Here is a 26651-nt window from a genome sequence, read left to right as displayed (position 1 = left end):
GGCCAAAGAAAGGGCTGAATCAAGACGCTAAACTCTTTTGACTTCATGTGACAATCGACGGCTCTCCCCAGACCAGCGGTGTGAGAGCTCCCAACGCTGCACAAAGGACCCTCGGCAGCAGCTTCGGGTGTCCTCGGGCCCTGGGGCTGGAGGGCAGGAGATCTCCTTGCGGGGCTCTCTGCATGCATCTCATGAACGCTCTAGTTTCCTCTCTGAATGCAGACAGCAGCGGGCGCTGGGAGAGCCCCACCACCAACGCCGTTCCCGCTTGCTTCGGGCTGCAACAAAGGCCACTTGAGGGCCCAGAGACAGCGCTGCCCAGTTCCTTTCCTGGGCCTGTTCTCTTCCCTTTCACACATCTTTCCCTTTCACTCCCCCTGCCCCCTTTGCTACTGCTTTACGCCTCATTGAATCCATCAGCCACTTTACAGGGTGCTCCTGAAGAATAAATTTTCTGTGTGGGGCTCCTGATGGCTCCCCTGCTGGCAGCTCCAGCCTGCCTTGGTGGCAGTGGGGTGGAGGGGGCGGGGAAAGGCACACACTTGAGGAGGAGCTATTGATACCTGCCCCCCAGCCTGCATCTCCATCTGGCAGGTCAGGGGTAAGCTGGCTGGAGCAGGCACCCTCACCTGCCAAGGGGCCCCACCCTGCTCCTCCCCAATCCTGGAGGCATCCGTTCTCCCAGGAGCTTAGCATAAGCAGCTTAAGCCCTGTGAGCCTCTGTCTTCTCATCTGCAAAATGGGGATAACAACCGTACCGTTCTCATCTGCGTGTGTGCTGGTCACTCGGTCTTGTCTGACTCTGCGACCCCATGGACTGTAGCCCTCCAGGCTCCTCTGTCCATGGAATTCTGCAGGCAAGAATACTGGAGTGGGTTGCCATTTCCCTCTCCAGGGACTGAACCCGGGTCTCCCATATTGCAGGCAGATTCTTTACCATCTGAGTCACCAGGGAATGCTCAGTGGGTTAATGTAGCAAGGGCCTTGGAACCAGGCCCGGATCAAAGTGCCACTTAAGCATCTTCTTTACCATTAGCATCATGCAGAGGAGGCAGGCTGTTTAAGAGTCGTTGTACCGGGCTTCCCTGGGGGGCCAGTGGTTGAGCCCACCTTGCAACACAGGGGATAAGTGTTTGATGCCTGGTCTGGGAAGATCCCACATGCTGTGGAGCAACTTAGCCCCTGCACCACAACTACGGAGCCAACGCACTGCAACTACTGGGGCCCAGACAGCCTAGATCCCATGCTTTGCAACAAGAATGTTTGTTGTTGTTTAGTCGCTAAGTCAGGTCTAACTCTTTGTAACCCCATGGGCTCTAGCCCACCACGCCTCTGTGTGCAACGAGAGGAGGCACTGCAATGAGAAGCTGGCATGACACAATGAAACAGTAGACCCGCTCACTGCAACTAGAGAAAGCCTACACACGGCAACCAAGACCCAGCAGAGCCAAAATTAAATAAATAAATGAAATGAAAAGAAAAAAAAAAAAAGAGTCTTTGTACAGATGTAACAAACAGAAGCAGACTCACAGATACAGAGAACAAACCAGTGGTTACCAGTAGGAGGACAGGTGAAGGGAACCAAGAGGTACAAACTACTAGGTATAAAATAAATAAGTTACAAGGATGTAAGCACAGCATAGGAAGTGGAGCCAATATTTCAAAATAACTTCATCTGGAGTTTGATCTATAAAATTACTGAACCACTATGTTATACACCTGAAACTAACATTGTAAGTCAACTACACTTTAATAAATGGAAAAAAAAAAAAAAAGAGTCCTTGTACCACCTCCAACTCCTCTACTTGTTGGTGAATGAAGGAAGGAAAAGAAAAAAAAAAAAATCAATTCAAGGCTATTTGCAGCTGTTTCTGTGTGAGTGCGTCTGTCTGTGTGTGTGTTTTCTTTTTCCCTGCCTTGGTGTCCTGGAGCTCTGAAAAGGATAAAAACAGTGGCCTAAAGCAGTGAAAAGGCAGGATTCTTCTTAAAATCCCAGCTAATCCTGCAGCTTCCTTTAAAGTGGCAGCAGCAGGAGGGGGGAGGGGCCCAGAATTGTTTTTGCAGCACCCTCCCCTCCCAACCACTGCTCCTGGAGACCAGGAAACGAGGGGGAAAAATCCATAAATCATTCTCCAGAGGAGGACAGAAGGAGGAACGCTCAGGGAGACAGAACAGAGAACAGGAGCCAGCCCGGGGGGTGTGGGGGCAGCAGGAGAGGGCACCTGACTATCTGGTGGGCAGGGAGGGCTGCCTGCAGAGGGCAAAGCATCCAGGCAAGAGCTGGACCAGTCAGCCCATTCAAAAGTCAAAAAAAGAGGGCTTCCCTGGTGGTCCAGTGGTTAGGAATCCACCTTGCAATGCAGGGGACACCAGTTCGATCCCTGGTCCAGGAAGATCCCACAAGCTGTGGGACAACTAAGCCCATAAGCCACAACCACTGAGCCCGCATGCAGCAACTACTGAAGCCCGTGTGCTCTACAGCCTGGGTTCCACAGCAAGAGAAGCCACCACAGTGAGAGGCCTGTGCCCTGCAACTGGAGTGTAGCCCAAGCTCTCTGCAACGAGAGAAAGTCCACCAGCAGCAACGAAGACCCAGTGCAGTCATAGATAGATACTTTTTTTTTTAAAAAAAAAGGTCAAAAAAGAGAAAATTCTCAAACTCTGGTGCACCATCAGGTCCTGCAGAACGAGGATGCCACACCGGAAGGTGTTTCTGATTGGATCACCTCTCTCCGTGCATTGCACCTCCACCCTGGACACACACTAACTGGGTTCCCTAACCTCTCCATTCTGCAGCCCCCCTGCCCCCGCCACCCATTCACAATGAGTAGCCAGAGCCAGTTTTTAGGGATGAAAGTCAGATCATGTCACCCTTCCTTAAAATCTTCCAGTGGTTCCCCACTGCCCTTAGAATAAAATCCCCGACCGCTCAGCACAGCTGAGAAAGTCTGCAAGGTCTGAGCCCTGCCCTATCATATGCCACCATCTACTCCATCTGGCCCCAGTTCTGTGTCACCTCTCCAATTCACCAGGTCCTTCCCCCACTTGAGAATTTCATCTATGCTGCTCACCTGGACACTCCCTTCCCATCCTTGCCATCATCGATGGGGGGCCCACTCAGTACTGCTTTCCTTTACCCTCCTCGCCCCAAGGGGACCTCCTGCCTTCATTCTTCCCCCTCCAGCCCCCATTCTCTGCCCAAAACATTCCTATAACTGCTCACTCTTCATCTGACAATCAGCTTCACAGTCTGACTCACTCACCCCTAAAAAGAGCCCCCCTCAACAGTCTCGTACCTGGCACACAGTAGGTGAGCAATAAGGCACTTAGTGGATTAATAAAATAATCAATGAGTAACACTCACTGCAAGTGAGCATTTAGATACAAAAACCCAGCACATTTGGGAGCTGGCAAAGCTGGGGTGAGATTTTTAAGGATCCTTCGGAAAAGCTCTCTATCCCAAATCATCACTGTAACTTTTCAGTATCTCAAATGGTCCGTGCTTTGGGTGACAACAATTTTGATGTTAGTTTCTTTTTGCGTGGCAAACAGTTTTCATGAATTAGTTTAACAGATTAGAGATCCAAGAACTTTTTCTGTGAAGGGCCAGATAGTGCATATTTTAGGCTTTGTGGGTCCACATACTCCGCTGCAATTACTCAACTCTGGCATTGTACCAGCACAGAAGAAGTTGACAGCGATGCAGAAAGATGGATGTGGCTGTGCTCCAGCAAAACCTTATTTACAAAAGCAGGTCATGGGTCAGATTTTCTGTGAAAGACCAATGCTGACTGATCCATGGGTCAGGCTAAGGCCTAGCAAAGCCACAAGAGAAGGACGCATAGTAAAGATGAGTCTTTACACTCTTCGGCAAGCATGCAGAGCAGGTACTAGGATCACCCTCCTCTAATGTTTCCATGGGGCAGTACGACAACACAGAATAAAGACAAGAACATCTGGAATTTATTTTAAATTATTGTTTTGTAGAGCATAAAGGATTTTGGTTGTATCATTTTGCATGTCAGCAACAGGCTTCCCTGATAGCTCAGTTGGTAAAGAATCCTCCTGCAATGCGGGAAACCCAGGTTCGATCCCTGGGTTGGGATGATCCCCTGGAGAAGGGAAAGGCTACCCACTCCAGTATTCCAGCCTGGAGCATTCCTCAGACTGTACAGTCTGTGGGGTTGCAGAGTTGGACAAGACTGAGTGACTTTCACTTTCAATATGTTTGTGCAAATGGGAAATTCTAAGGGCAATTTTCTCTCTAGAGGACCTGGGGAGCTATTGTTAAATGTCTAGGTGGGTGGGTGAGTGGATGGATTGACAATAAAAATGGAGAAGACAAGGTGTTTTCTAAGGTGGTTATAAGGTAGACTTGGCTAATACTTAGACGAGATGTTAGAGGAGAAGTTGTCCAAATGAATTAGCGGTTTCAGGCCTATGAGGCCATAGAAAGGACCCAGTGTCAGGGATGAGCAAGATGAATCTGGTGACAAAAAATGAGTGAAAAGCAAAGACTTTTCAACAAACAGACATTCATATGCAGAAATGAATTGAGACACATACCCTACACCCTTTACAAAAATTTACTCAAAATGGGTCATAGATCTAAATGCAAAATGCACAACTATAAAAAGTCATCTAGGGAAAACCTAGACTTTGCATATGGCAGAGACTTTAAGACAAAATATAACACCCAAAGCACAATCTGGGAAGGAACTAGGTTGGACTCCATTAAATTAAAATTTTCTGTTACACAAAAGACAATCTCAAAAGTATGTGAAAGCAAGCCACAGACAAGGAGAAAATATTTGCAAAAGACACATCTGATAAAGTACTGTTATCCAAAGCACACAAAGAGCTCTTAAAGCTCAACAATAAGAAAACAAACAACCAATAACGAAATGGGTCAAAAACCTCAACGGACACCTCACCAAGGAGATACACGGACAGTAAATGTGAGAATGGAAAGATGCTTCCCATCACCTACGCTCCGGGAAATGCAAGTTACTGTGATCAGGAAATACCACTGCACGTCTATTGTTGTTGTTTAGTTGCTGAGTCGTGTCTGACTCTTCGCGACCCCATGGACTGCAGCCCGCCAGGCTCCTCTGTCCATGGGATTTCCCAGGCAAGAATACTGGAGTGGGTTGCCTTTTCCTTTTCCAGGCAATCTTCCTGAACCAGAGATCAAACCCAAGTGTCCTGCTTGGCAGGTGGATTCTTTACCACAGTGCCACCAGGGAGGCCCCACATACCAGTCAGGATGTAGGACAGCTCAAATCCAAAACACTGATGATACCAAATGCTGGCAAGGATACAGAGCAACAGGGGCTCTCTTACACTGAAGGTGGGAACGTAAGCTGGTATAGCCGCTTTGGAGATAGTCCAGTAGCTTCATATAAAATTAAACATACTCTTACCATAAGAACCAGCAGTTAAGTTCCTTGGTATTTATCCAAAGAATTGAAAACTTAAGCCCATACAAATGCTTATACATGTATGTTCATAACAGCTTTATTCCTAGTTGTCAAACTTGGAAGTACCCAAGAGTCCATCCACAGGTGAATGTGGTACACATCCAGACAACGGGATATTAGTCAGTGATAAAAAGACATGAGCTATCAAGACACAAAAAGACATGGAGGAAACTTAAATGCACCTTGCTGAGTGAAAGAAGTCAATCTTAAAATAAGCTACAAACAGTATCATTCCAATGATACGGCATTCTGGAAAAGTCAAAAGTATGGAGACAGCAAAAAGATTGGGTTTTGGTGGTTGCCAGGGATGGGGAAGTAGGGGGAGATGAACAGGAAGTGCACAGATTTTTAGGGTAGTAGAACTACTTTATATGAGACTTTAATATTAGATCCATGTCATTATACATTAGGAAAGTGAAAGTGTTAATCACTCACTCGTGTACAACTCTTTGCAATCCCACGGACTGTATTCTGCTAGGCTCCTCTGTCCATGGAATTCTCCAGGCAAGAATACTGGAGTTGCTTACCATTCCCTTCTCCAGGGGATCTTCCCCACCCAGGGATCAAGCCAGGGTCTCCTGCACTGCACGCAGATTCTTTACTGTATGACCCATGAGTGATTTAGGCAGTAAGTGTTATGTGTGTGCTTAGTTGCTCAGTCGTGTGCAACATTTCACGACCCCATGGACTGTAGCCTGCCAGGATTACACATTTGTCCAAATTCACAGACTGTACAACACCAAAAGTGAGCCCTAATATAAATTATAGACTTTGGGAGAATATGATATGTCTATATAGGCTCATCAGTTTTAACCAATGTACCACTCTGGTGGGGGTTGTTGATAATGGGGGAGGGAACACAGTGTCAGGGCAGGGCGTAGATGAGAAATCCCTGGACTTCCTGCTTCACTCTGCTGTGAACCTAAAACTGCTCTAAAAAGAGAAAATCTCCAAAACCAAAACAAAAAATCAAGAACACAGGAAAATGACAAAGCTGTCTCCATGTCTTAGCCACTTGATTTCAATTATCCAGACTGAGAACGTTTATCATCCAGAAGATGACAACCTATTAACAGCTTGGAAGTTTCTTCCTAAAGAAACCAAGTGTTTCAGAATCCTATATTTACTCATTTACAATTGAGAAATGTTCTTATTTATTTTGTTAATCCAGACTTCTGGGAATTTTCAATACCGTCTAGAGTGAGGGGATGAATAACTGTGTGGAACTAAAACTGGGGCAAGAAAATAAATGGCTTACTAAGCCCTTGTCACACGCTCAGAAATTGGATCTACATGTTGTCTTTGAAGCTGGACATGAGCCCCCAGCTGGAGGTATCATAACAGATGAGGACAAGTTTTAGGGAAAGCAGGAGCTCTGCTCCTTCCAAGCAGGATGGCCTCAGGCAAATTTTGCGACCTCTCTGGGCCTCCACCTCCTTACTTGTACAATAGGGTTTGGACTTAAACCCTCCCAGCCCAGACAAGCTGTATTCTAATATTCCAGAGCTGGGTCTCTGCCATTAGAATCCCCTTGCTCACAGGACCTGATTCTCTAGTTTACTGCTTCATGTGAGCACTACTACACAGAACCATAATTGCTCATCTGTCGGTGTCTACCGCACCCAGGGGGGAGTGCACACTCTTCGGGGGCAAGACTGTCCACCGTCGCCCCGGGTGCATCCTGGCCCCTTGCAGGGAGCCCCACACAGGCGGGATTCAGCCTTTCCACAAAAGCCTACTGAGCAGCAGGCATGCACCACTTGCTCTACACTGAAGCTGGATCCCAGAGACCATCTCTCCAGCCAGATCAGCCTCTTCTGAGTGTCCAGGTTGCTCACTCAGACCCTGGGAGACCCTGAATGTGGGTCTGTGATGTCAGAAGGATGGAAAGTGCTGAGGAAGGTACAGGAGAAGATGGAGCTAAAGGTCACATGCAGCGATTATCCTTCGTGGGGTAGGGGACACCGATGCCAACACAGCCTCGGGGCCCCCCTACCGCCCCGCAGACCAACGGAGAGCACTGTCACACCTCCACCTGCGGCCTTGCCACAGTCTCATCTGGGATCTACTTATTTGTGAAGTGAAAAGACAAAGTGTTAGTCTATCATCTGTGTCTGACTCTTTGTGACCCCATGGACTGTAGCCCACCAGGCTCCTCTGTGCATGGGGTTCTCCAGGGAAGAATACTGGAGTGGGTTGCCATGCCCTCCTTCAGGGGATCTTCCCGATCCAGGGATTTAACCTGGGTCTCCTGCATTGCAGGCAGATTCTTTACCATCTGAGCCACCGGGGAAGCCCTGATCCTAAATCCACACTTACCGAAGCACCTGCCAAGAGGCTGAGCCTCCAGTGTCTGCATCCACTCCTGAGCAAGGGTTGTGGTCTCAACTGAGTTACAGTCGGGGTTACAGTTTTTGCCTTGGAGATGGGATGGAGCCAGGAACTTTTCCTCAACTTGATGAAATTTCAGAAATTTCTCCTGAGGCCCAGGTATGGATAGCGGGCTGGAACTTGGGGTGAAGAGGAAATGCCAGCTCGGGCATGGCCTGGACAACAGCAGGAAGATGGAGTCCCTCCTGCTTCCTTGAACTGACCCCTGAGGGCGACTCTGGCCAGAGTCCTGCAGACAGGTGGCAGGGGCGACCTCTGCCCGCTCACTAAGACTCAGATGACCTGCGTTTATTTTTAACTGCTTTTACATAAAATCTGAAGTCTTTGGACGCTGGGCTCACATCCAAGGTGAGGTGAACAAACAGTAACAAAATAAATAAAAGCATCAGACCCTAGAGACCACATGCTGATCTGGGGCCTCCTATTCTCCTCGAGCTGTCAGACGTGACCTCCAGAACCTTATTGATAAGCAGCCAGGGAAGTCCCTCATGCTGGGAAGGAAAGACTAAGGGCAGGAGGAGAAGTGGGTGACAGAGGATGAGATGGTTGGAGGGCACCACCGACTTGATGGACATGAGTTTGAGCAAGCTCTGGGAGATGGTGATGGACAAGGAAGCCTGGCGTGCTGCAGTCCATGGGGCTGCAAAGAGTCAGACACAACTAAGCCACTGAACAGCAAGGGAGCTGGGCCATCAGAGCAGGTCCTGACCTGACACTTACTCACCATGTAACTGTGAACAAGTCCCTTTTGCTCTCTGAACCTCAGTTTCCTCATCCATAAAATATGGGTGTGGATGGACCAGATCGTCTTCAAGGAACCTTGCAGGTCCTGAAACCCACATCTCATCCTGGACACTCATCCTGGTCTTGGGCATGGAACATGGAGAAGAGCCCATGAAGCCCAGTCTTAAGGAAAGGACTTAATTGCTCATGTCAACATTTCCCTTAATAGGACCATTTAGCTGCATCCAACAGTCACAGAGCACCTACTATGTGCTCTTAACAGCCTCTTCATAAGCCACCTGTAAGGAAACCGTCACTGCCCTCAGGTCACACGTGACAGGATTGATGGTGCACTCACCCAGAGCCTGGGCTATGCAGTCACCAAGGCGTGAGGTCAATCCCAGCCCCTCCCCCTTCCCCACTTGAGTGTTCTTGAGTATCCTTGTGGGGTTATATAACCCCACAAATCTTCAGTTTCCTCATCTGTACAATGGAGATAATGCCGGCCCCTGTGTCTCATGCAGTTGTTTCAGGCTCTGAATGGAATGGGCTTGTGAAGCACTCAGTAACCATCTTCCTGCCTCCCCCTAAACCTCTTCTGAAGTCCCTCAGCATGTAGCCTGCTGGGCCTTCCTTGATACTGGGTCCCTGCCTTGGGATTCTCTGACACACAGGCTTGACGGTCCCGCCAGTGGCAAGCGGTCCTGCCCTGGGACTGAACTGCCTCCCACCATGGCTCACGCCCAGGCCCGACAGCCCAAGGCCACACGTTCACGGGGACAGCCCACACATGTGCACACATCAGAACCTCATCCGCACTGTCCTCCCCACAGCCTTAGACAACTGCCACCCAGCCAGGCTCCACTGGCCCTGAGTGAACACCCGAAAAGCTGGTCATCGTAGTAGAAGCAACAAGAGCACCAAGCATGACAGCCCTCCCCCCTGTTTCAGATGGTTCACGAAGCACTGTCACACAGATCACCTGTGGAGGGTAGAGGCTGTGTTTTATTCATCTTAGATGCCCACTGAATAATGCCAGGTATCAAGCAGATACTCAGAAACTATTTCTTGGATGAATAAGTTTGACAACAAGATTTTTAAAAATCACCATCTGCTTCTCACACTTATGATCAGTTCTCCGTTCTGCTAAGCGTTAAAACGTGCAGCCATGCATTTCAGTCTTGTAACCACCCCGTGAGATGAGCTCACTTACCAATCCCTATCTGGCCAAAGAGGAAACAGGCTCAGAGAAGGTAAGTGATTCACCCCAGGTCTCAGTCAGTGAGAGACAGACCTGGGATGTGGACCCTGATTTTAAATTCTGGTTCTCACCCCCTGCAGTCTGTCTCCTCTTTTTTAGCCAAAAAAAGCAGTGGCTGGGGGTGGGGGGAAGGAAGGGAGTGGTGCATGGGAGCAGGATGCATGTAGTCTAAAATAGTAGATTGATAATGCAGTGATTTTTATATTTTGGAAAAAGAGAAAAAAAAAATCCTATTGTCTTGAAGACACAGATCAGAGAAAGCAAAGATCGGCAAAATCATCTCGCCTGAAGGGACACGAGAGTCTCTGTCCTACTTTCTGGCCCCTGAGGCACATTCATGGTTACTTTCTAGTACGTCCTCAGCCTCCTGATAGCTCATAACGTGAGGCTTGTTGACGTCTCTTCTGTGTTCTTCTAAGTCCTCTCACTCAGGTCTGCCCACCTCCCACATTTTAGCAGTTGGTTCGTCATCCCACCTGCCACCTTGGGAGCTGAGGGGACCATCTTTTGCAAAAGGTCCCAGAGTCATTAAGTTCTTACTTCCTCAGAGGTTTTGTCTCCATGCATTGCCTCTGCCAATGACTTAAGAGTAAAGCTTACGAGCAACTGCCTACCAGAAGCCGGCAGCCAGAGACTATGACACGGTCAGGGTGACACAGGCATTTTTAAAAAGCCCTATCTTCCTCTTTCCCACAAATGAGGAAGTCAATGGTGGCTCAGATGGTAAAGAATCTGCCTGCAATATATGGGAGACCTGTGTTTGATCCCTGGGTCGGGAAGATCCTCTGGAGAAGGGAATGACTACCTACTCCAGTATTCTTGCCTGGAGAATTCCATGGACAGAAGAGCCTGGCGGGCTATAACCTATGGGTTCACACAGAGTCAGACATGACTGAGCAACTAACGCTGTTCATGGCATTGACACTCAGCCACAGGACTGTGGACTGTGGCCAACCGAGTACCCATAGAAGCAGGTGGCTGCTGCTCAGCTCAGCCCAGCCCAAGGCTGCCAGGCAGGTACACAAGCCCAGTGGTGCCCAGTCTTCCAACTTTCCAAGGGAGAACCTGTTGGTTTTTTCATATATTTCAAATGAAATTACCTGGTTTCTACATCTTGGTAACGAATTCTCCTCCCCCCTTTTTTTTAATAAAATACACGGATGGGCTGGACTTGGCCACGAGCTGCACATGTGACTCTTGTGGCACAGACGGCTACAGTCGTCAGACATCCCTCTGGTCCCTCGTGTCTAAGCCTCCCTGGCAGCTGGTGAAGCCGTGTCTCAGGCTCCGGGCAGCGGGTTGGGAGTGGAAGAGCTGCTGTGACTTTCAGGCCAGAGCTTGCTGTCTGCTCCCATCTTTCTTCTCCTATGGTCCCTGGTGGCTCAGCCATAAAGGAACCACCTGCAATGCAGGAGATGCGGGTTTGATCCCTGGGTCAGGAAGATCCCCTGGAAAAGGGAATAGTAACCTACTCCAGCATTCTTGCCTGGGAAATCCTATGGACAGAGGAACCTGGTAGGCTACATCCATGGAGTTGCAAAGGGTCAGATACGACCGATCGACTAGAAAACAAACAACAGTGAGGCACTGGAGGCCACGTGGTACAGACAGCGCAGAAGGATGGAGGCGGCTGGCCTTCCCCTCACAGACTGCAGGCCGGTGAGACCCAGGTCCATCAGTGGAGACAGCCTGCGCCACCCGCCCGAGCACACTCCTGGAGCCCAGGTCCTCATCACAAAATCCCCCATGGTCGTAGTTTAGCACTCCCTGGTTTCTAAAGTACTTCAGCTCTCCTTCCTGTATGTGACTCTCAACCCAGGAAGAAAACAGGATGAGGCTTTGCTATTTCACAGGTGAGCAAACCAAGGCACAGAAGGGGGATGTGAACAACCCCGAGGCATGTGGCGAACAGCCGGTGGACAGGGTGTTTCAACTCTGGACTCCAGAGTGCTGCACAGTGCCCCTCCTGGCTCCCAACCAGGAGCTGATGCCCCAGGTGCTGGGTCACCTGTGAGCCTGCACGAGGACCACTCGCCCCCTCCCCTCCTGCAGCGAGCTGAAGATCCATCTCTTACCTTTCCCGTGGACTTGGTCCCCTTCCAGATGCAGAAGTAACAGATGGTCCAGGCCGCCAGCAGACACAAGGCCAGCTCCCAGCGAAGGTCCCCAATGTGCTCGATCCCATTTGAGATGGCCAGGACCCGGCGCCTGCAGAACGGAGGGCCCAGAGTCATGGGGGCTGGAGATGGGCCACACAGCCCCCACCGTGGGCAGGGGCTAGTGCTGCAGAGGGGCAGGGGCAGGTCACTCAGCCACGCGTCCACCGTTCACCAAGCGTCTCCTCTGGGTCATACCAGGGCCAGGTGTGGGGGTCTCAGAAAGGAGCGAGACCCAGCCCCTAGCCATCCTGGATTCACCCTGTGGGGTAAAGGGGACCGGATGGGGGTTTGGAGATGGCGTATAGGACAGTATGGTAAGAGCCATGTGGAGGACGTCCAGGGGAAGCACTGAACCTACTTCAGGGATCCCAGGAGATGGCAGGACTGTCCACAAACACTCCAGGTCCCCCCCTGAGGGGTGAGCGGTGATGACACGTTCCTGCTGAGCTCAGCTCTGGCCAGAGGACCTGCTGTGGCCGAAGGCACACACAGCCCTTCAGACGGCGGCATTCAGAGCCAGGTGGTGTGGTCTGCCCTGTTCCTTCACACGAGTGCTGCTGTCCTAACAGAAGCATGTGTCCAAGCGACCCACTAGAAGCTCAAGTTCATGAAACAATACATGAGCCTTCCGGCCACCCTAGGTCAGTGCCGCTGTATGAGCAAGAAAGAAACTGCTGAAAGACAAGTGCTGGATGATGTTACTTGTACGAGGAATCTAAAAATACAGCAAACTAGTGAATAAAACCAAAGAGCAGCAGATTCACAGATACAGAGAACAAACTAGCGGTTACCAGTGGGGAGAAGGAAGGCAGGGCAAGGGGAGATACAGGGTAGGAGCTTCTTTAAAAAAAAAAAAAATTATTACAGGGTTATTCCAGGACTTCCTTGGTGGCTCAGATGGTAAAGAGTCTTCCTGCAATGCAGGAGACACAGGTTCAGTCCCTGGGTTGAGCAGATCCCTTGCAGAAAGGAATGGCTACCCACTCCAGGATTCGTACCTGGGAAACTCCACGGACAGAGGAGCCTGCTGGGATACACAGTCCCTGGGATTGCAAAAGAGTCAGATACGACTGAGCAACTAACACACGTGGGAATATAGAAGGTCATGTGTGTGAAACTTTTCAAAGTTGTAAAGCACTGTGGAATTTAAATAACCAATCATTCAAAAAACACCAGACCTCGATTTCTTCAAGCTAGTAAGATCTTCGTTACTGCAACACAACCCAGACTATCCCGACTGCCATGGGGTCAGAGAAAGCTGTGCGGAAGAAGCGACATTTGAGCTAGAGTTTGAAGGATGATCGAGTTTAGCCAGAAGAGCGAGTGGGGAGAGATAGTTTCAGGCCCAGGGACAAGCATGAGCAATGGCCAGAAAACAGAGCATGGGGTACTCGGGGAACGTGGGGGCCCAGAGAGCAGAAGGGAAAAGCTGGGCAGATACACAGAGGCAGCATCACTGGGAGCGCTGAACAGCGGGCCAAGGGGCAGGGGTGTCCAGGGGGCCCAGGCCACAGGATGCATCCACCCACAGCCTCGCCTGGAACCCACCTGTCCTTCAGAGCTGACACAGGCCTGTCTCTCACAGCAGATCCTGGGGCTTGTGTTTCTCCAGAGTCAGACTTGCCACACTCCATATTGTCCAGAACTGTGGCATCAACACTAGCCCCCTCCACATTTGCTCCACGAACCCCATTTCGGCTGCCAAGCCACCCCCACCAGACCACGCCAGTCGCCTGGGCGCTCTGGGAACGTTCTCTGAGAAAAGCAGCTCCCATCCCACCAAGCATGAAAGGCTCCCTCAGTGTCTATCTCCCTGGGAATCTACTCGGGGCCTGATTCTGCATTAATGACTCCGTGGCAATAATTAGCCCTGGTCTGCAGGCTCCCTCCAGCCCCAAACCCTGCTGGAGAAATCAGGCAGGCCCCCAGACAAAACTGGGCTGCGTACAGTCAGGGATTTACTCTCAAGAAAGCCAGCTCTCACTAGACTGATAGCCAGAAAGGGGAACATCTACTTAAATACATATTTATTGAGCACATACTAGGTGCCAGGCACTACACTTATACTGAGGATAAAGAAGCATGCATGATGCAGCTCTTGCCCTATACTAGGAGGAATTGGGCAAAAAGAAGTACAAGCTGTTTGAGAAAGAAAGGAAACAGCTGCTTCGTTATAAGGATTACTTTATTTGTTTCTCATGCCTCAGCAGTCTTTGGCTTTAATTTATTTTACAGTGAGGGGCTGTATTAAATGAAACTTCTATGAATATCTATTCTTATAACATCCTGGAGAAAGAAATGGCAACCCACTCCAGTATTCTTGTCTGGGAAATCCCATGGACAGAGGGGCCTGGCAGGCTACGGTTCATGGGATCACAAAAGGTCAGATACAACTGAGCAACTGAGCACATTCTTATAACCAAGCAGCAAGATCCAGAGCATGGTCCTTGTGGGACGCCTGCTGAAAATGTAAAAATTCCTGGGTCCCATCCTGGACCCATCAGGTCTGAATCCTTATGGAATGGTTCTGAGGAAGCTTGCATTTTGCTACATTTTCCCAAGGATTGCTCATGCAGGGCAAGGCTTGGCTATCACTGCAGAAGTAGAATTTCCTGGTAATGAAGGAATAACTTAGAAACAACAAGGCTTTTTTTTTTTTTTTGAGAGAGAGAGAGAGAGAACATGAAGGGAGGGGAGCTTCTCTAATGCCTCAGACAGTAAAGAATCCACCTGCAATGCAGAAGACCCAGGTTTGATCCCTGGGTCGGAAAGATCCCCTGGAGAAGGGAATGGCAACCCACTCCAGTATTCTTGCCTGGAGAATCCCATGGACGGAGGAGGATGACGGGCTACAATCCACGAGGTCGCAAAGAGTCGGACACGACTGAGCGACTTTCACTACCACTATCACTACTTGAAGAGGGAGTAGGGGTCCTCTGAGAAGTTACTGAACGGATGCACTGTCTCCCCAGAACAGAGCAATACACTGCTGTGCCCGCTCACCCCCAAACCTCTGCAGGAACTTCAGGGTGCTCACCGACTTCCTTGTCTCCAGACCAAGAGCCTCGTAGCCGAGGATGCATACTCCCACCTGACATACTGCATGAGATCTCCCCATCCCTGGCCCCTGAAAGCTTCCAGAACATCCATCAGCTGACGAATGGGAAAGGACAACCCGGAGCAGAAGAGAAAGTGGCCGAGGAAGAGGGAGATGTCCAGGGTACCGAGGACTCAGATCTAGCAGGGCTGCACGCACACACATGCCCTCTGACTGATGTCGTGGTTTTTCTGAACGGAGCACCTGAAACTGGAGACAGCATGGGGACCCAGGGAGAAAGAAGGGGTTAGACCTGCCAGGAGCGAGCTGGCGCAGGCCCCCTCTGCCACATTTTGGAGGCTGCACACTTTTGAGTCATGCAGCCGGCTTCAGCGCCCTCTCGCTTAATTGAACAATCTAGTTCCCAGAATAGGAAGCACATTACTAAAAGCTACGCGGGATGAATGGCTCTTTTGTTCCACCAGACACTATTTGAAAACATCCTCAAACTATTTTCTTTAGGTTTTACCAGCGCTGACTCTAACTAGCAATGGACCTTGAGTTTCTAAAGAAAGGAGGCTCGGGGGGCCAGGTTCTCAGCCTGCAGGGCTGTGGGGTTGTTTTCAAACCCACAAGGACAGCCTTTGAGAGCCTGGGGGCTGGGACACTCAACTCCGGAGACTTGGAGAAGGCACAGCTCTTCCTGGGGGGGGGAGAAAAAAAAACTTTCTTAATGACCCTCCCCCATGAAGTGCTGGGACAGAAGAAGGGTCTGAATAAAGAAGAGTCTGCTGCCAACACCCTAGCCGAAAAGGACCCGGGAACAGACCTCCCGACACCGTTCAGGGGGCAGGAGATGCTGAAGACTGCATGGGGCCCTTCGGAGGCATTCATTGACCTGGGTTATACTGTGCACCTACTGTGAGACAGGCAGGAAGGCAGGTTCTTCACATGGCATTTTTCTTTCAGGCCATTAAGACTATGCCTGGAGATTTCCACTCAGCACTTGGAGGTGTAATGTCTCTGCTTCTTCAGCCCTCAGCACATACAGAAATGCCTGGGCTCGAAACCGAGCTCTGCTCCTGACCCTGGGGAAGGGACATCACTCCTTTCCATAGGTTTTCTCTTTGTTGTTGTATTTTTGTCCTTAGTCCTTTTTTTTTTTTTAACATTTATTTATTTTTAATTGGAAGATAATTGCTTTACAATATTGTGTTGGCTCCTGCCATACATCAACATGAATCAGCCATAGGTATACACATGTTCCCTCCCTCCTGAGACTCCCACCCACCTCCCAGCCCACCCCACCCGTCTAGGTGGGATTTGAGCCTCCTGCACCATGTAGCAAATTTCCACCGGTCATCTGCTTTTATATATAGTAGCGTCTATGTTTCAATGCTATTCTCTCCATTTGTCCCACCGCCTCCTTCTCCCCCCTGCCATGTCCACAAGTCTGCCCTCTAGGTCTGTGTCTCCATTGGTTTTCAAGCAGGAACTCATCTTACCCTCCTAACAATCCTTGAGGAAGGTACAGTTGTTATCATCATTTCAAAGATGGGGAAACTGACGTGCCAGGCAGTCAGGTAACTTGCCCAAAGTCACTGAGAGCAAGTGACAGGGTTGGGATCTGAACCCAAAGATCCTGGCTCCAGGGCCCACACATTCACCCGTGGTGCCTGCTCCTTAGACTCCCCCATGACATGAAAATCACCCCTTCCTCTCTTTACAAATCAAAGGCACGAACCCAAAGCTACTTCACGTGTCTTCGTGTGCTGGGTAAAAGCAGTACCCAGCACACGTCCTTCATGCATTTGTCAATTTCTTCAAGCGGTGCTTATGAAGGTGTCTTCAGTGTGTCGGGTACTGCGCTACACTGGGCGCCCTTCAGGCGCTCACGGTCCACCGGGGAAGACAGCCCACTGAACAGAGCAGAGTGCGGAGAGGGTGAGGACAGGGAGCAGCAGGGGCCCCTCACTGCAAGTCTGGCCAGTGTCAGAATGTGGGGGTGGGGTGGGGAGGTCCCGGGGAGCAGGAGGACAGTTAACAAAGAAGAGGGAGGCATTGGGGGCAGAAAGGCCACCAAAGGCAAAAGCCGGGAGGCTGGAACCAGGGCTCCCGGAGGCCAGAAAAAGGCTCAGTGTGCAGCAGGCAGCAGGGTGAGACGCAAGGGCGAGGACAAGGCTGGAGTGATGAGCAGGTGAGCCTTGCGGAGGGGCGGGCGCCCCCTCCTGAGGGTGATGGAAGCCTAGGAGAACCTTACAAAGGGGCAAGGCTCCATCAGGTGCATGTTTTGGAAAGCTCTCTTTGGTTGCAGTGGGAAGACTGGACGGTAGGCGTGGAATGGAGCAAGGTGCCCAGTGTGGAAACTTTTGCATTAACTAGGACAATAAAGAAGAAGGGGCTGGACTAAGGTAGGGAAATGACTTTGGAGGGGAAGAGCGGGGCTGAGGAGCAGCAGGGACACCAGGTGGCTCCCTGGGGGTAGCAGGTAGCAGGGAAGTGGGAGGTCCAGGCTGACACCAACTGTGTACCTGAATGGATACACGGGGGTGGCGGGGGGACTCGTTAGCTGAGCAGGAGTGAACTGTTACGTAGGATAGAAGAGGAGGAGGTGGAGACTCAGTCAGTCTTTTAGATAAGCTGATTTTGAGATGCCTGTGGAACACCCAGGAGGCTGCAAGGGCCAGAAGCAGCTGAGTCTCTGGCTGTAAAAGCTCACAACAGAGATGCAGGGGGGAGATCGGACCTGAGCCCTTGGCCATCAAGCGTCCGGGGAGAGCATGAGGTCAACTGGGCAGAGGTGGAGAAATGAGCAGGAGGGGCACCCAGAGCCCCACCATTTACAGGCAGAGAGGACAACAGAGGAGCCCTTTTAGGGGACAGAGAAGGGCTGAGCATCCCTAGAGAAGGCGGCATCTGCAGGCAGAGGGCGTCTTCCCAGCAGCCTGCTGAGAGGGGCAGCGCTGTGGGGTTCGGAACCCAGGAGGTGGGGGAAGGAAGGAGAGCTGCTCAGCCCTGGTGGGGCAGGCTTCAGACAGCAGTGTATGTGGGGAGGTGAGACCTGCTGAGACAGATCTTTGGGGAAGCTGCTCTGACGGGGTCGGAGGCTGGTAGTTCTTGGCCACAGGGTATCAGAGCTGTCTTACATTTGTTTTATTTGCAGGTTGGCACGACTGGGAAAGAGTCAGGAGGGAGGGAAAAGTTTCAAATACAGGATGGAAGGGGGGACAAGGGAGAAAGGAGTGAGTAGAAGTCTCTGAGATGGGCAACAGGGGCAAAGTCCACAGGTGGAGACGTCATTTCTGCGGGAAGAGGAGGGAAAAAGTTGGGGAATCCAACAGGTGAGTTTAAAAGCAAACCATCTTTGTTAAGAGATTCTCGGAGGAAGGAACAAGAAGGAGCTGGTGGCAGAAGTGACTGTGGCAGGTGCCACGCAAGGGTCCTCATATCTTACACATTCAGTCTTCACGGCAACGTAACCACTCCAAGGACATTCTTATACCCATTCTACAGGTGGGGCAACTGAGGTCCAGAAAGGCCAAGCAACTGACCCAGATTGGGACCCAAAACAGGTTTCTGATGATGATGCCCATAGCCTTGGCAGAAGCTGGCCCCAGAGAGAGGAGGCCTTTTGCTCAAGGCTTCTCCTCTGTCCTCCACAGTCTCAAGGAAGTATCTAGATCTGATCCCGAAACACCCTTATTACCCTCTCCATACCCCCTCCACGCCCCTTACACACAGAGGGGCTGAGTCTGGAGGGGAGCTCCACACCCAGCAACTCCCTTCCAAACACCAGCTTCCAGACCTGAGAGTGGTTTGACCTGAGGAAGAAGAGGTGGAGCAGGTCCTTCTCCCACCACGGCAGAGAGCCTGGGGCAGGCGGTGTGCGAACAGGCCCCCAGCTGGTGAAAGGGGGCCTCATCTTAATGTCCAGCATGTAGCTGGTATACACATCACCTTTCTTTAACCTGTCACGGACGGGAGCGCTGCCGGGGATGTGGAGACCGCCCTAAATACTGGCACTGAGGGGCCGAGCTATAAATAGCCTTGCTCAGGCCTCCTCTCCAGTCTCCCAAAGCAACAAACAAACAAAAAAACCGTTGATCACCCAAACAAATGCGCCTTCCCTGCCCCCTCGGGGTCCTGCTCTCGCCTCCCTGGCCCAGAGTGGGCCATCAACTCTCCCCGTGTCAGAGGTCTGTTCCTGCAGGGCCCTTGGTGGAGGCACCAAACCGAGCTGGGGACTCAAGGCAAGAACCCTCCTGGCGGGAAACTCAGGCCTCCACATCACGCATTCCCTCGGGAAAATGACTGAGTGTTACTTGCGGGCTGCTCAGTGCGCTGAGAACAGGGGCTGCGGTGATGAGGAAGGCAGGTGACTTTTGCCCTCAGGGAGGAGACAGGTGATGACAAGGACAGGGACAGTTGGCATTTTCTTCCTGGTCACTGAGGTCAGTGCAACCATGATACCCAGTTTACAGATGGGAAAACCGTGGCTTAGGGAAGCAATGTGCCCAGAAAGGCAGAGGCTGAAGCCACAAGTGCTCAACTTGAGAGATAGAGCTCAGTCCCACAGCCCTGTCTTGGGAAGATGGACCAGAAATGTGTCACTCAGGGCTGACAACAAGGCAATGAAGCTGGTCTGTAACGCGTGGAGTTCCCGCACAATTTCTTCTGTGGCTGCAGAAATCCTCCCAGATCGTGTGGAAGTCCCCTCCAGTCCTGAACACATCCTACACTCTTCTGTTCCCCAGGATCCATCCCACAGTTCTTTCTACCAGGAACGTCCCTCTCAGTTCTCACATGCCTTCACAATTGTGCCTGTCCTTCAAGCATCAGCTCAAATAATACAAAGCCTTACCAAGTGCTTCCTTGGTCTGTACCTGTAAACCAGGAACCTCCTTCACTCTGAAGATGCAGTGAGCATCTGTGTTGACCTCTGACCTAGAAATGCCTGGTGCACAAACTGTTTCTATATAAAATGCCAGACAGTATGGCTTTAGGCTTCACAAGGTGTACGGTCTCTGTTCCAACTATTCAACTCTACCCTTGCTGTGTGAAAGCAGCCGGAGACAATTAAACAAATGCTGTGGCTGTCTTCCAATAAAACTTTATTTACAAAAACAGGCAGCAGATGGGTTTGGTCCACGGTTTTCTGACCTCTGTCCTAGGCTAATGCTTCCCAAAGAACACTAATCCTGTATGGCACCCTGAGGTCATACAGGGAGCTCCCTGAGGAATGGCTACATACTGTGGCCCTCTTCAGAGAGTCCCAATGCTCATTAGAATATTGAAGGCTCTGAGAAGTCCCGCAATAGAGGCATCTCTATAGCTCTGTCTCTCTGGGCTTCCCTGGTGGCTGAGATGGTAAGGAATTTGCCTGCAGTACAGGAGACAGGGCTCAATCCCTGGGTCAGGAAGATCCCCTGGAGAAGGGAATGGCTACCCAGTCCTGTATTCTTGCCTGGAGAATTCCATGGACAGAGGAGCTTGGCAGGGTACAGTCCATGGGGTCAAAAAGAGTTGGACGTGACCGAGTAACTAACAATAGCTCTGTCTAACCCAATGTTTCCCAAACTTACTTAGAACTAGTCTTCATTAAAGTGCAAATTAAAACCAAAATGAGATGCCACTTCATGCCCACAAGGGTACACCCACGAGGATGGCTTAATCCAAAAGCTAGACAATAATAAGTATCTTCAAGAACCGATGTGAAATAGATGAGCAGTCCAAGTTTGATGCATGAAACAGGGCACTCAAAGTCGAGGTACTGGGACAACCCAGAGGGATGGAATAGGGAGGGAGGTGGGAGGGGGGGATTCAGGATGGGGGGACACACGTACACCATGGTTCATTCATGTCAATGTATGGCAAAAACCACCACAATATTTTAAAGTAATTAGCCTCCAATTAAAATGAATAAATTAAAAAAAAATTACACCAAGACAAGCAATCACACTGGGACCAGAGAAACCAAAATGTGCACTCGTCCCACCAAAAATTACAGTCTTTTCTGTCAACATATCGAAATCATAATATCACTCATACATATTCAAGAATTTTTGTTGAACTTTGACTCCTAAAAATGTACTATTCTTCCAGTATAATTTTTTCTATCTTGTCACTTCCTTGTTAATTAGTATAAAAAATAATATTTGGAGTAACTCCTTAAGATAGACCCATAAAAAGTATATTCCTAGCCAATCTGAATAAATCAAGAGCATCTGCTAAAAAAAGAAAAAAAAAGGGGGATACGGAGAAATGGAACTCATCTATTTCTGGCAGGAACGTAAAACAGTTTAGCCACATTGGGAAAGTTTGCCAGTTTGTTAAAAAGGTAAACATAAAACTCAGCCTTTGCAAAACCCCTAGGTTCTTCAAACCCCATCTGAATGCAGAGTGCCAATAGCAAGGAGAGATGAGAAAGCCTTCCTCAGGGATCAATGCAAAGAAATAGAGGAAAACAACAGAATGGGAAAGACTAGAGATCTCAAGAAAACTAGAGATACCAAGGGAATATTTCATGCAAAGATGGGCACAGTAAACGACAGAAACAGTATGGATCTAACAGAAACAGAAGATATTAAGAAGAGGTGGCAAGAATACACAGAAGAACTATACAAAAAATATCTTCACGACCAAGATAATCACGATGGTGTGATCACTCACCTAGAGCCAGACATCCTGGAATGTGAAGTCAAGTGGGCCTTAGGAAGCATCACTACAAACAAAGCTACTGGAAGTGACAGAATTCCAGTTGAGCTAATTCAAATCCTAAAAGATGTTGCTGTTAAAGTGCTGCATTCAATATGCCAGCAAAATTAGAAAACTCAGCAGTGGCCACAGGATTGGAAAATATCAGTTTCCATTCCAATCCCAAAGAAAGACAATGCCAAAGAATGTTCAAACTACCAAACAATTGCACTCATCTTACACTCCAGCAAAGTAATGCTCAGAATTCTCCAAGCTAAGCTTTAACAGTACCTGAACCATGAACTTTCAAATGTTCAAGCTGGAATTAGAAATGGCAGAGGAACCAGAGCTCAAATTGCCAACATCCACTGGATCATCGAAAAAGCAAGAGCTCCAGAAAAATATAAATTTCTGCTTTATTGATTACACCAAAGCCCTTGACTGTGAGGATCACAACATACTTGGAAAATTCTTCAAGTGATAGAAATACCAGACCACCTTTCCTGCCTCTTGAGAAATCTGTATGCAAGTCAAGAAGCAACAGTTAGAACCAAACATGGAACAACAGACTGGTTCCAAATTGAAAAAGGAGTATGTCAAGGCTATATATTGTCACCCTGCTTATTTAACTTACATGCAGAGTATATCATGCAAAATGCCACGCTGGATGAAGCACAAGCTGGAATCAAGATTGCCAGGAGAAATACCTCAGATATGCAGATGAAACCACCCTTTATGGCAGAAAGTGAAGAGGAGCTAAAGACCCTCTTGATGAAAGTGAAAGAGGAGAGTGAAAAAGCTGGCTTAAAACTCAACATTCAAGAAACTAATGGCATCCAGTTAAAAACATCATGGCATCCAGTCCCATCACTTCATGGCAAATAGATGGGGAAACAATGAAAACAGTGACAAACTTTATTTTGGGGGGCTCCAAAATCACTGCAGATGGTGACTGCAGCCATGAAATTAAAAGACACTTGCTTCTTGGAAGAAAAGCTATGTCCAACCTAGACAGCATATTACAAAGCAGAGATATTACTTTGCTGACAAAGGTCCATCTAGTCAAAGCTATGGTTTTTCCAGCATTGATGTATGACTGTTGGACTATAAAGAGAGCTAAATGCTGAAGAATTGATGCTTTTGAATTGTAGTGTTGGAGAAGACTCTTGAGAGTCCCTTGGACTGCAAGGAGATCAAACCAGTCAATCCTAAAGGAAATCAGTCCTGAGGACTGAATATTGGAAGGACTGATGCTGAAGTTGAAGCTCCAATACTTGGCCACCTGTTATGAAGAACTGACTCAATGGAAAAGACCCTGATGCTGGGAAAGACTGAAGGCAGGAGGAGAAGGGGACGACAGAGGATGAAATGGTCAGATGGCATCACCGACTCGATGGACATTAGTTTGAGCAACCTCTGGGAGTTGGTGATGGACAGGGGAGCCTGGTGTGCTGCAGTCCATGGGGTTGCAAAGAGCCAGACATGACTGAGTGACTGGTTATTCAAAAATAGCCCCAAACTGAAAACTACCCAAATGTCCATCAACCCACAGTCAGACAAATGAAACTAGGAATATTAGCCACAAAAGGAATAAAGCAGTGACACAGGCTGGAACATGCATGAAGCCTGGAAACATTTTGCTAAGTAAGTGAAAGAGGATGTTGAGCAAGGACCACACATTGTGTGACTCCACTGAGTATGTGATATCCAGACTATATGAACCCAAGAAGCAGACAGCAGGTGAGTAGTTGCCTGGCAGCGGGACTGAGATGAACTATACATGGGCACGAGAGATCTTGTTAGGATGATGAACATGGTCCAAAACAGTCTTGTGGTGACCACTCCACATTTGGCAAGTTTGCTCAAAGGTCATGAATTATACACTGAAAAGGGGTACAGTTTATGGTATGTAAATATACCACCAAGTCATTTAAAGGCTATTAAGAAGGAAGTGCCCCACCAGGCTTCTGCCTTTCCAAAGCAATACGTCCAGAGTGTACAGAACACGCTCTGGCAGAGATAACACCGTGCAGGTTAGCCTGTGTTACACCCACTGCCCAAAGCAGACTCAGGCTCCAGGAAGGTGTGGACCTTGCTACGGACCACAGGCAGTCAGTGGCAGAGCCTGGCCTTGCACCCCTATCTCCTGACCCCAAGCTCAATACCTATTCCAGTCCCGCATGGCTGGAGGGTAAGATCCAGCAACACAGGAGGCAATAAGGAGAGGCATCTATATGCAGGGATCCCACACAGTGGAAAGGGCCTCGCTGCCCCGAGGCTGGGGTCCCAGCTCCCTCGGGTTCCTGCCCTTCTCCCCCTTGGCAGGACTCAGCATAGCTTCAAAGTGCTGCCCAAGCCTTCCACACCTCCCCGAGTATAGCAGCTCTGTATTACAAGTGGCCAAAGGCTCAGAGAGGGTCTGACACCACATTCAGTGTTAAGGCTAGCAGAGTCACTGTCTGCTACAGAGGGGGTGGTGGGCAGGAAACACATATGACATAGGAAAAGTCCTGGATGAGAGATCCGGCGTGGGAGTGTGGGTGGGTCGGGGGTCTTCCCCCTCACCCCCGGTCCTTCCCCAACCCTCACCGGTCCAGGGTATCCCACCAGGAGGCCTCCATTCTTTGAATGTCACCTGAACCACCTGAGCTGTGGGGTGGCAGCGGGGACAGGCTGAGGATGGGAAAGATGCAGGGGTGAGAGGAGCTACTACTGTTGATGGACTACTGGCCCCCGCCCCACCTCCATCACTGTATGCTGACTGCGCCTGCACCTGGAAGGGTGGCGGGGCACACCTGTTTCTCCAGGGAGGAAGCTCAAGTTCAGAATTGCATGCCAGGGTCCCCATGAGTGAGTAGGAGAGTCAGGTCCCAGCTCTGGGGCTTCTTCCTAATCTTCCAGGTCTTCCAGGGAAAGCATGGAGCTGAGTGTGTGTGTAAAATCTGGAGAGTTTCAAACACTTTCTCTTGGCTTTATCAGAATATGGAATTGAGATGATGCACTAAAATTTGGGAGCAGGCCCTTCTGTGTGACTCTCTGCCTGAGCTTGAATTAAAGCCATTCATGAACCCCCTGTGCCACCAGCTGCGGGGCCACAATACACACTGGGGGGCCAGCCTCAATCTCCATCTGTCATCACAGCAGATCAGAGCCTGCTGGCCTCACACATGCCTGGCTCAGCTGGAAACCAGTGTTCTGCTAAAAGCAAGGTTCAAGTCATTTCCTAAAGGTGCCTCTTGAAATCCAAGAAGACATAAGCCAACAAGTTTTCTGTGTTTTGGTTGTGCTGGGCACAGAAGACTTAAGTCCTTCCTCGTGCATCCCTCCCTCCCTCCATCAATTATATAGAGCTGTGGGGCTGGAGAAGACTCTTGAGAGTCCCGTGGACTGCAAGGACATCAAACCAGCCAATCCTAAAGGAAACCAACCCTGAAGATTCACTGGAAGGACTGATGCTCATGCTGAACCTCCAATACCTTGGCCACCTGATATGAAGAGCCGACTTGTTGGAAAAGACCCTGATGCTGGGAAAGATTGAGGGCAGGAGAAGCCGGCAGCAGAGGATGAGATGGTTGGATGGCATCACTGAATCAATGGACATGAGTCTGAGCCAACTCCAGGAGATAATGAAGGACAGGGAGGCCTGGCATGATGCAGTCCATGGGGTCGCCAAGGCTCAAACGCGACTTAGTGACTGAACAACTACAATCTGCTGCAAAACTCTCCCTTTGAGAACCTAGTGCTTCAGGACTGCAGAGAGGAGGGACAGGCCATGGGGATTCTGCCCTGAGATAAAACAGGCAGCTGATGGCGTTTCAGTCACGGGCAAGAGGAGCATGCAAGGAAGGGTGGAGGGACACAGCAGGGATCAGAGAGGCCGGCTCTCAGCCCAGCTCCGGCTCTTGCTCACCAAGAAAGGCACTCTGGATGAGCCCCTTAACCTCTTCCTGCCTCAGAATCCCCTGAGATGAGAATCTGTCCAGTGATGCCGTACCATCTCTCCCATGGGCGGGTGGAGTAAATGAAGCGATGGGCCTGGAGGACCATGCTTGGGGCCAGGGTACACAGCAAGTGCTTAGTAACTAACCGTGACCTCCTTTCTCTTCCTGCACGCATCAGGATGTAAAAGGAACCTCAGACACAACTCTTGCAGTTCAGTAAATCCCTGCCTCCCATGACTCAGTGTGAGACACCCACTATTTATGAAAACAAATCTCCTCATAGCAGATTTTATATACGAGCATCTTTACTCTAATGTTCAAGAATGAGTAATATTTTATAGATCACAGCTCTTCCGCAGTTACTAAGCCCAACTGTTCCTCCTCCTCCTCTTCCCCCTCCTCCTCTCATTTTCCAGACAAAGAAAATGAGCTGCAAACAGATTCAAGCAGTGAGCCCAAAGCTGATAAGTGGAAGCAACAGTATTTAAATTCTTGCTGTCTGGCTTTAAAGCCCAGGTCTCTGTCTGCATCCTCACATCTTATCACTACACTTCTCTGGAACATTTCAGCACCTGGATATACAAGCAGTGCCTCTACCCCGAGCTTCCGCTCTCAGCATCATGTTCAGACCTCCTCATCTATTTACTGGTCCTTCTAGGGCCGCGGGGGCTCTGGGCAAGCAGGGACCCTTGGTGTTGACAAGTCGGGGCAGACAGTTGCCAGCAGCAGCGAGAGTGAAGAAGCACTGCTCTCTGCTCTGTGGGGGGAGGCCTGGTTTGTGCTTCAGGCACGGTTATCCAGGGAGGGTCTGGTGGATACTAGCAAGTCTGAACATCAGACTTAGGCAAGTAACCCCTCCCTGCTTTAGCATCATGGAAAATAAAATCTCATTGTATGCAGTTTTTTCCTTCTTCTACTCAGACATACTTCCTACATTTTTCTACAAGAAAGCACAGGTGACTTTGG

General features: G+C 49.7%; 1 protein-coding gene across 1 annotated transcript in view; it reads right to left on the bottom strand.

Moving 5' to 3' along the window:
• SLC6A11 (solute carrier family 6 member 11) overlaps nt 1-26651 on the bottom strand; it is a 123795-nt gene that overhangs the window by 84859 nt on the left and 12285 nt on the right. Inside the window, exon 5 of the mRNA XM_027957761.2 lies at nt 11931-12063. Coding sequence (XP_027813562.1) covers nt 11931-12063 — 133 coding nt within the window. The remainder of the gene's footprint in view (nt 1-11930; nt 12064-26651) is intronic.

This window comes from Ovis aries, chromosome 19, assembly GCF_016772045.2.
Source record: "Ovis aries strain OAR_USU_Benz2616 breed Rambouillet chromosome 19, ARS-UI_Ramb_v3.0, whole genome shotgun sequence".
NCBI lineage: Eukaryota > Metazoa > Chordata > Mammalia > Artiodactyla > Bovidae > Ovis > Ovis aries.
Note: the sequence above shows the minus strand (reverse complement) of the source record. Positions and strands in the feature narration are given on the sequence as shown.